General features: G+C 46.2%; 1 protein-coding gene across 4 annotated transcripts in view; it reads right to left on the bottom strand.

Moving 5' to 3' along the window:
• Nucleotides 1-961: 961 nt before the first annotated feature.
• LOC134665237 (ecdysone-inducible protein E75) overlaps nt 962-9967 on the bottom strand; it is a 132913-nt gene continuing 123907 nt past the window's right edge. For 3 of the 4 annotated variants that reach the window (XM_063522117.1, XM_063522119.1, XM_063522118.1), the window contains exons 3-5: nt 6556-6700; nt 2908-3143; nt 962-2798 (exon numbers count right to left, since the gene is read on the bottom strand). In XM_063522117.1, coding sequence (XP_063378187.1) covers nt 1299-2798; nt 2908-3143; nt 6556-6700 — 1881 coding nt within the window. In that variant the 3' untranslated portion in view covers nt 962-1298. Of the gene's footprint in view, nt 2799-2907; nt 3144-4347; nt 4682-6555; nt 6701-9967 lie in introns of those variants that run through there. The other variant, XM_063522120.1, reaches the window with a different exon arrangement.

Below are 9967 nucleotides of genomic sequence, written 5' to 3'. Positions count from 1 at the left end.
TCGTTCCATAATATTAATGATATTTTATTAAATCTTAACCCTTTACAAGGCATAAGGGTGTCAGGAATTATGCAAAATTTAACTCTATCACACTGATATAAAGTTCAAAATCTGGTGGGAAATATATTCCCTCTGCCTTATAAAGGTTTAAGTAGGTAAGTACCTATAACCAATTTCGTTTTATCGAGCCTAATGGAAGTGTATAGGTATTAATAGTTTTCCTGTTTACTTATCACTATAATTAAGTATTTTATTTAATTATACTTCTGTAATTGAGATGTTTATATATCCTTGATAAGACGTCAGATATAGATTGAGTTATACCAGATGACACCTAATAACATTATATTTGATATCATAAGACCGTAAAAAGTCTGCAACGATTTTGATAGCCCACGCAGTGCAAGTGTCATTTTAAACGTCAAACTTCTATGAAATTATGACGTACGTATACATAACACTTGCGTGGGCTATCAAATCCGCTGCAGACTTTGTTTGGTGCGACTATATTTCGTTTTTTTGTGTTTTGGGTTCCAAGATTTTTAATTTGAGTTAATCGTTTTACTTGGATATTTTTAATGTCCAGTATCGTCATCGCAACAAAGAATGTTCCAGGCAGTGTCGCGTCATTGTCTCGGAAAATTCTTTAGTTACGTGCGTTGTAGAAATTATGTATTTGTTTCAGTTTCGTCATCGCCAGCTTGCCCTTGGCTAGATTGACACGTGTACATTGTACGTACGAGTAAGTATAAATGCATTCATAAATGTAACTGTTCTGTTATTTTCAATTTTCTGGTATTCATATTCGAAACTTCGATCTCAGTTAAGTTATGTATTTAGCAAATTTCTGTAGTTATTTATTATGTTTTTTACGGATCGGACGGTATAGGTATGTATTTCTTAATCGAGATCGAGTTCTCAGTTTATATGTTGTAGAGGAATCGGGAATGAAATTCTGTAATAATTTTTACAATTCTGATTTATTTTAATTCGACAACCTGTCATTATATTAACAAACAAATGACTGAGCACGCTCTCATACGCACATAGATACATACACACACAAACACACCGCGACCGGCGCTCCATTGCATATAAATTATACTTATATAGTCTTAAATTATATTTCAGTCTGTTTGCACTCTCCTCGTCCGGCGCCGGCCACGCACGCACGCGTCCTAAACGAATTATCACATATAATATATTAACACGATCTGCGAACGTTTATTATACTAGTTGATTTAATTTAAAGTAGGTCGGGGTGGGGTGGCGGAGACAAGAGGCTCCGCGGGCCGGCCTCACGCCTCCAGCATGGGGGGCATGAATGCACGCGGCGGCGATGGTGACTTCTTGGAGAGGTTGAGGGGCTGCGGCGCGTCGCCGACGTCCACCTGCAGCGCCAGCTGCGCGGGGGCGGGCGCGGGCGAGCCGCCGCGGTAGCAGGCCAGCAGGCTCTCGGCCGCCGCCTCACCGCGGCGCATGTACTGCTGGATGATGTCGGTGCGCTTCAGCTGCTCGGGCGTCATGCGCGGGCCCTCCATTAAGCTCTTAGCCAGCACGGAGTGCGTCGACGAGAGTGATGCCCGCAGCGGCCGGGGCGAGTGCGCGGGGTGCGCCGGGCTGCCCGGGTGCGGGCACTGCGCGGGCTGCGGCGACGGCGTCGGCCGCATCGGCCGCGCCTCCGCCTCGCCGGTATCGCGACGCATCGCTCGGAACTTTTTGTGGGGCTTGTAGGCCTCGTCCATTAGAGAGGAGGCGTCATATAGAGGTGGCGCCTGAAGGACACGCTTTAGCACGGGCATGTCATCGGCGGCGAGTGGCCGTCTGTCTTCAGAGTGCTCTTCGAGTGACGAGCGCGGGCTGGAGCAGCCCGATCCGGGCCCGACGATGCGCTCATGTTTCTCATTGCCGGACTCGATGCCGGAATCAGTCGGCGAGTCTAGCTTGCGGTAGCGCGGAGGGGGGCGCACTGGTGTGACCGTGAGACCATTGTGCGCTAAGTGCGCCACGCCGAGGGCCTCCTCGTCGACGGAGCCTCGTGAGTCGAGCCGCCGTCTGCCAGCCAGTGTGGCGGCGAGCAGGGGAGTTCCGCAATCACCGAGTGCTTCACCAGATTCGCTGCTGGATACTGAGCCTAATGGGCTTCGAGCAGAGTCATCCACCCCGGAATCCGCCCATGGGCAACCTTCTTCATCACCCCACATTTGTTGTCTCAAAAGTTCTTTGTGCTCAGTCCTGAATACGACCAGTTTCTCTGTATGGAGTGTGCTGAGCGTCCGTAAGTCAGGAAGAGTGTCCATTAACTCCCGTAGGAAACCGGGCCTGTCGGGTCTGTTCTGAGCGATCACTGTCTGCAGGCACGACTTCAAGCGCGAGTGCATTCGCTCGACGAGTTCAATGTTCCGTAGGCCCGGTCGGTCAGGCGTGATGAGAACTATGGCGCAGAAGAGGCCGATCTCGGCGTCTGTTAGGTTCATGGAGTTCATGCGCTCAGCGAACTTGAATGTTGAGTCAACAAGGAACCGAGCGTTGGCACCGCTCTGAATAGAGTCCCGCTTCATTAGCTGGCCGTTGAGGCAGATGATGCTGTTGAGTGGAGCATCGAACATGCAGATGAGGCGCACGAACAGTGCGTCAAAGAGTCCACTCTTGAGCAGCGTGAACTTGTCATCCTGTGTGAGCAGCTGGAAGCCGGGGATGAGGCCGGCGAAGTCGATCACGCCACGGATCACGTGGGCGAATCGCTGAGAGAATTCTTTCTCAGATTGCAACTCTGGCGCCGGGTTTAGTGGACATGCCTACGACAAACAAAAAAAGACCATTAGACATTGTCCGTAAACCTTCACGTTTTCTTTAATTAAATTGCGTGACAAGTATTGTAAAGTTTCATGATATCAAGGTGCTTACCAGAGTTGGTTGTGAATAGGTGGGACAATCGCGTGCGCGTGCTCGCATAGCGGCGACGCGATCTCTGGTGAACTCGCAGGTATCGAGGTGTGCGCGCACCACGCGCGCCAGCAGCCGCGGGGCGTCGTCCAGCTCCGCGGCCGCGGCCTGCTCGTGCGCGCGCGACGACGACGACTGCTGCATCGCGGCCAGAATTCGCGCTTTCTCGCGCTTTGGCACGCGACCGAATCGCACGGCTGCAACAAAAAGAAACAAAGTTCAACACATGCTCCACTATAAAATTAAGTCGTTAAAATGAAAGAGTGCGTAACTAAGAACGGGATTGTTGTGCAAGGTCGCGGCTAAACATACAGTGGGGTGCAGCTGTCGCGAGGCGAGGCGAGCGCCCGAGCCATGTGCACGCGCAGCTGACGCGAGGGTAGGGTTCATCGCCCGTCCCGCCGGACTATTGTCCGGTGAGGCTTTTTAAAATCCGCGGGGCCTACCGGATATGTAGCGATTCAGTGAACTAGTTTGAATGACGAGTGACAAAGCGCAAACCGCGAGGTCACGTTAAAAAGTGTTACGACTTTCTCGCGCTAGGCTGGAGGGCGGCGCGGTATGAAAGGCCGTATGCGACCGGAGGCGGCGCGCCGCTTACAGCGTTCGTGCGCGGGCGCCGGTGAAAGTGTTTGCGCGGCTCACGATTGAAAACGAAAGCGGAGAGCGCCCTCTCGCCATTTCTCCGAACTTTCGCTGCGCGAAGTGGGCCGCACCAGATGCACGGAGCTATTGTTCGCGATGCTCCAATCTGTTTCGCTTATCTCTTTATGCGTATCGTTCGAATATCGAGTCCCCATAGGGGCAACATAACAACATACATTGTTTGAAGTATGTGTGTTTATGTGTCAGTATAGAGTCTGTATTTTCTCGATTGATGCATAGCTAAGTTAAAGTAGTTTTTAATCGAATGAAAAATATTTTGAAACGCAATAAACATTGATTTTGCTATATGTTATTAGATTTAGAAGAGGTAATAAAATTATAAGCATTAGTTTTCATGATCACGTTTACTTTTGATACATAATGATATCGAGAAAATAATATATAAATATTTCGTAGAAGTCTAACAAATGTATGTTAGATATATTCGTATCACGTTGTTATAGGAATAACTTCATATTGATATCACGTTGTTTGTATAAATATTTAGATGTTTTTGTAAACAATGCATAATTCAAAATAATCTTTAAATCTCATAAAGGCGCGTTTAAAGTTTTACGTAGCTGCTACGCGTCGTAGCACTAGTTCGTAGCACTTCTAGACCTACAGTCCTTAATTTTTAATTTGGTATCGAGGATTTTATTTTTTATAAAGTTACTCATTCATAAAACACTTATAATTTTTTAAAGTGTTTGAAAGAGCGTATTTTATTTTAAAACTCGTAAAACAAATACGTACGAGCATTGTGATATTTCACAACTCCATTCAGGATTCCCTTCAGGATCGGCAGGTCCTCTCCCATGTCTAAGACCATTACAGTTTCTTTCACTAAACTAATTCACAGCCGAAGCCACAGATAACTATAAGCAGGTAACTTTACGTCACTAATTAAAACAATTTAAATCACTAGATAGTGTCACATAGCACAATTAGAGTTGGTATTCACAAGCACTGTAATCCGTTGTCGAGTTGTTGTTGGCTCGCGATCTCGTGGCTGAGTGAGCGTATGGCATAGCGGTGTTAGGGCTGACGACCGATGCGCGGGCCGGACTCCCTCGCACTGCGCGACGGCGCGCGCCGCTCCAACCTTGAACTTGAGCGCGCGGCGCGCGGGGGGGGGGCGCCGTCAATAAACTCCGCGCAGGCCCCTGCCCCCGCTCCACCCCTCCCGACCCCCGCCCCGCGCCCCACTTGAACCTTGCCGATACATATTACGACGTGAGAATTTTCCAAAACTAATTTCCGGTTTCCCCGAGATGACGCTCTACGTCCGTGTTGTCTTTATGGCTAGTTGAGGTCGATGGTGCTAAACGACTTCTGGTGTTTGTTAGCACTGATTAGCTACTTTGTATTCATTATTCAAGGATAGGCTGCACATATGAATATAACGATATTATTATAATATCATAACAAAGAGGTCAACATTTCTCTTTAGTAATTTTGTTTTTTTAAATTAAGAAGCTAAGAGCTCTAGCTCTAGCAATGTATAACTAGAAATGTTAAAGATAACACATTAATGGTATAAATGCATTTTTTTTTCAGTCTCATTCTTTCAAGTACTATAAATTACTTATAATTCATAATAACAATGTTTTTATAATTGTTTGTTGTCATTGCATTCAATTCAGTTGTAGTTTTGTCTTAACACGAACGTTTAGTTCAATGACCGACCGCATTCTAATGGAGCGCTAGTGGCGCCGATGCGCGCCATCTGTTGGCGAGTAGCAGAACTAACCGCTGGGTGTAAAATGGATTGGTAGCCAATCAGTGAAATTTTTGATATGTTTTTATTTGTAAGATGTAAATTTATGTTTTTAGTTATTACTGTAAAAAATATAGTTTTAGCTTTTTTTTAGTTCGTTTGTGCTTGCTGCCAGTGTAACTTAGTTTCTATATGTTGAATTAATTTAATTTGCTTTTCTACGTATAGCAATGTGTTTTTAATATTTATGTAAAAATATTTTGTGGCATTATTGTTATTATCGATTATGTCAGAATATATGAGCAAGATGTTAGAATAAACTGGCTGCAGAGGTTCTATATTAAAAGTCTTTAAGTCTCCTATGGATCAATTGCATCCTAAGTATATCAATTGTTGACATCACATTACTACTTGCACCTATTACGCGTTATGTGCGTATAGTAGAGAAACGCGAGGGCAACGAACTGCATTACGAAAGTGAAAACATAAATTTCCCTCTCACGCTTACGAAATGCGCCTTTCTCCGCTTTCACCGGTCGGAGACGGGCCCGTGTCGCAAGCCTGTGGCGCTCGGCGAGTTTGTCGACCCGGTTAGCGTGCGCTCACCCGCGCTTGCATAACCCGACCCCCACCGCACGCACACCCCCCCTCCGCTGACCCCACTCCGCGAAATAGGATCTCAATTCTCGTAGAAGCTCGCGCCGAGCAGGCCTCTTGGCGCGCGCGCGGACTTTCCTGTACGTGCTAATGGATGCACATTGCGCGTATGCTATGCCGCCTACGTCGCGCCTCGTCACATTACTGATGTTGCATCATTTACGCACTCATTTCTAATTAACATGACCTGAATTTTGGTATTGCAAAATTGAGACATAAATATTATTAAAAAAAAACAAACAAAAAAATTATATGTACAAAATCTTTACGCGTACAATGAATAATTGTTTAATAAAAGTTATTGGCATTTTTTTGCAAGTTTTTAGTATTTTTCCAAGTTTCTGGCATTTTTTGCAAGTACATATGACAATTTCGACAAAAATCCAACTCACTTTTTACTATACATACTAAAAGGGTAAATTTTACTATTTCTGGCACATTTTATGCAGAACTATGATTTTAAAGCAACATTTTGACAATCAGCTGATTGCTGACAACCATTTTTTTTCAGAATAATTTAGGCGAATTTAACATTTTGATTATACTCGCAAAAAAATGTGTTGATGGAAATAAAAAATTGAACTCACCATCTCTGCTCATGCCCACGGCGATGCATTTTTTCAACCGGCAATATTGACACCGATTTCTGTTGATTCTAAGGATGGAGCACTGCTGGTTTTTCGTACAGGGTCGGTACTGGATCTTCTGTTGGATGGACCGCCTGAAGAAACCCTGGGGATCACAGCGGCAGTTAGAGTCGGGCTCGAGGTCGGAGCCGTCGCTGGAGCAGCCCGAGTCGGAGGACTCGCGGCGCGCCTCCAGCATGCTCACTAGCACGGAGTGCCGCTCGCGCAGCTCGCCCGCGGTCTCGCACGACATGCCACACACCATTCACTGGCACACACAGCCACAACCACAACCACACGCTCTAGCTTCGCGTACGCGTGACCGAGTCTTGGTATGACGCAGAGTGACTGCACCGACACGGGCGACGGTCGACTGCGAACTGTGCGGGCGCTGCGGCGCGCGGCGCACAGTTAGCGAGCCGCGACCTAGTTGCCGGCCGCCGACCCACCCGAGAAAGTGAGAGTGCCCCCGGCCCCCGCGCGCCGCGCTCCTAACGGTCCACGCCGCTCTAGAATGCGCCGCTGCCGCTGCACCGGTGCGCCGGATATAGGCCGGGCGCATCCCGGCGGCGTCGCGGCGCGCGGCCGTTCACCCCGGGTCGACGACCGCTCGATTGCACAACGCCGCCCCGCTCCCCCCGCGCCGCCCTCGCCCTGGAGCTAGGGCGCGGGCCGCGCGGGTCGACGACCGAATCGCGCCCGCTGACGTCACTAACACGTCACGGCCTACCTCAATGCGCGCGCGCTCCCGCTTAGGGGCTGCAATGATCCAATTAGTTCGCCACTAGTAACTATTTCATTGTACTGATTTGCCAGCGGAATGCTACCATTCCACTATCATAGTATTTACCCACTACACCCTACTCTACTACGAGACGCGGGCGTTATGCAAAGCATCGTAAAAAATCATTGATTAGCAAAATAACGTCACTTCTATAATATAGTGTTATCCGTTTAAAATTGCACACGCCCTATTTGCAAATTGACAATTTTCCTCGTTGTAATATGTCGAGTAAAGTCACCAATGACACCATGCACCTAAAAGTGTTTCTTATAAAAAGCCTGCACTAGGCACATTTTATTAAATGCAAGTACACAATACATGTGCCTACATTGCTGAGTTAATCTCCGCATGTAGAGTCGGCTACTAATTAGAGTAGAGCCTCTTGAGCTCGCGTCGAAGTAATTTGCTGGAGAGGCAGGACAAAGAGTGGTACGGTGTCGAGTCGCGGGCGGAGGCTGCGCGGCCGGGGGTCGGGGCGCGGGCGGCGGGCGGTGGCCCAATTTCGCGCTGCCATCGATCCATTGTGCGCTGTGCGAGTGGCCCATAATTGGTCGCAGCGCGGGCACTGACCGACCGCGCGGTCGTTGACCTCCTTCCGCGAAAACAAAACCTTCCCGCGTGCATGGACTACTCCCGAGGCAGATATCGCGGTTTCCGTACCACGATAACATAGCCCAATGCCTCGTTAAAAACGAACTATTCCAGTTATATAATTAATAAGCGAACGAACGAAGACTATCGACGTGTCAACGACCTCTGACTAATTAACACGGTGACTTCGTTTGGAGTTCCAGAAAAATAATAAATAATACTACATATTTGTCATTTACTCCCTATTTAGTTTCATTAACTGTAAACAATGTGGGCTGGCTGTGTGATAAAGCGATCGTGCCAATTAGTGGCGATGCCTACGAGGACTGAATATGGGTAATGCGTTACGAGTTGTTACGTTATGTAGGTATTCAGTCTTCAGGAAAAACTTGTATTTATTTGATAACCTATTTATAATGTGGTTATTAGTAAACGCGTGGCCTCGATGATTCATTGCGTTATTTTTATTGGCGAATAATGAATAATATTAACTTTATTCACGAATAGGTATTTTTAACGGTGTTGGAGGTGCATCGACCGGGATTGCGCAGGGTTGTTTCTAAGGGTATGAATGGCGCACATGCCTCGCGTGTTCTGCACGTAACCGCCCTCTCATGAGTCAGGCAGGCATATAAATAAGTGGCACATAAATAAATACATAGCTGTACCGTGCAGGGTTTCGTCAGAGCGCGCGATGTGGGTCGCCACCGAGAATTTTCGACACAGCTAGTCGCCTAGCCGAGCGATAAGCGATCGACCGACACTTTTTGGTCGTTAACGTTACATTGACACAGTTAAGCTCGGATTATCGCTAACTGGGCTTATTGTGCCTAATTTCTTAGTTTTAATGCGGAGTTCTTCCTATTCAGTGTGTTGAAACAGTTTCCCGCTATATGGTTTGAATGTGTTAGAAAAACCCAAGTGTATTGACAAAAGCTTAGTCATACTCGCGACTTATCATTCTTTAAGCGTACAAGTAAAACAATAATTTGTAGCGGATCGTCATTCAGGTTGACTCACGCCCTGGGAAACAATACAGTCCGTTTTAGGCGCTAAGCTCACCAAAACTGATATTAACTGTTAATAAATAATCGTAATAGGCAGTAAGACGGGTGACATGAACGTTATACGACATGAACATATGACAATGTAACGGTGTAGGGGCAACGACTCGGAGACGCAGCGAGATAAGGACTGGCGCGCAATCACTGTTTCGTCTCACGTTTGTCATCAGTGACGGAGTCGGACGTAGGTTTGCGCTCGCACGAGTCTAACAGAATTGTAAGTACCTGACAAACCTTGTACTTGTACAATGTTTGTCAGGAAATACTCTTACTAACATTGTGATAAGTTAATTTCAAACTAAGATGTTATTTTGATGTTAAATATATCGCAAGCAGGACTTTGTTTGCCAAATCTTTACTTATAGCCGTACAAAGAATACCTATGTTACATGTTTGTCTGTATTCATTTTAAGATTGTGTTGTTTCAAATAAATTATTTTCATTTAATATTTTTATGATTTATTTAGGTATATGTTATATTTCTTATTTGTTTAGGTAGGTACAAAGATAGCCAACGCTGCATTTTTCCTCATCGGTCGTATAGCTTGCTTCCTACGAACAAAATCAACAAACATCTTCGGCAATAACGAAAATGTAGACTTATAGATCAGTAACCTCATAAAAGCGGCATTTACTAGGAAGTCAGGCTTTACCGGCCCGCTAGGTGCAGATGGGCAGATAGCGCGCTGACTCACGCCTGTGATTCATTTCCCGCTCACCTATCCACACGCTTATTTATAGCGCGGTCGCGTAATTCATATCACACATTACTTCATAATACACCTATTTATATAAAAAAAAGTCAAAGCGATGACTTATCTTTCATTTGTCGATTGGAAGTTTTGTACCATAGAAATAGATTGACGTATGCTGAGTGGTGGTGGTGGGTATTCGTTTTAATGCAAGTTTTTAAAATTATAAGTGGATTTTATGT

This window comes from Cydia fagiglandana, chromosome 6 (assembly GCF_963556715.1).
Source record: "Cydia fagiglandana chromosome 6, ilCydFagi1.1, whole genome shotgun sequence".
NCBI classification, from domain to species: domain Eukaryota; kingdom Metazoa; phylum Arthropoda; class Insecta; order Lepidoptera; family Tortricidae; genus Cydia; species Cydia fagiglandana.
Note: the sequence above shows the minus strand (reverse complement) of the source record. Positions and strands in the feature narration are given on the sequence as shown.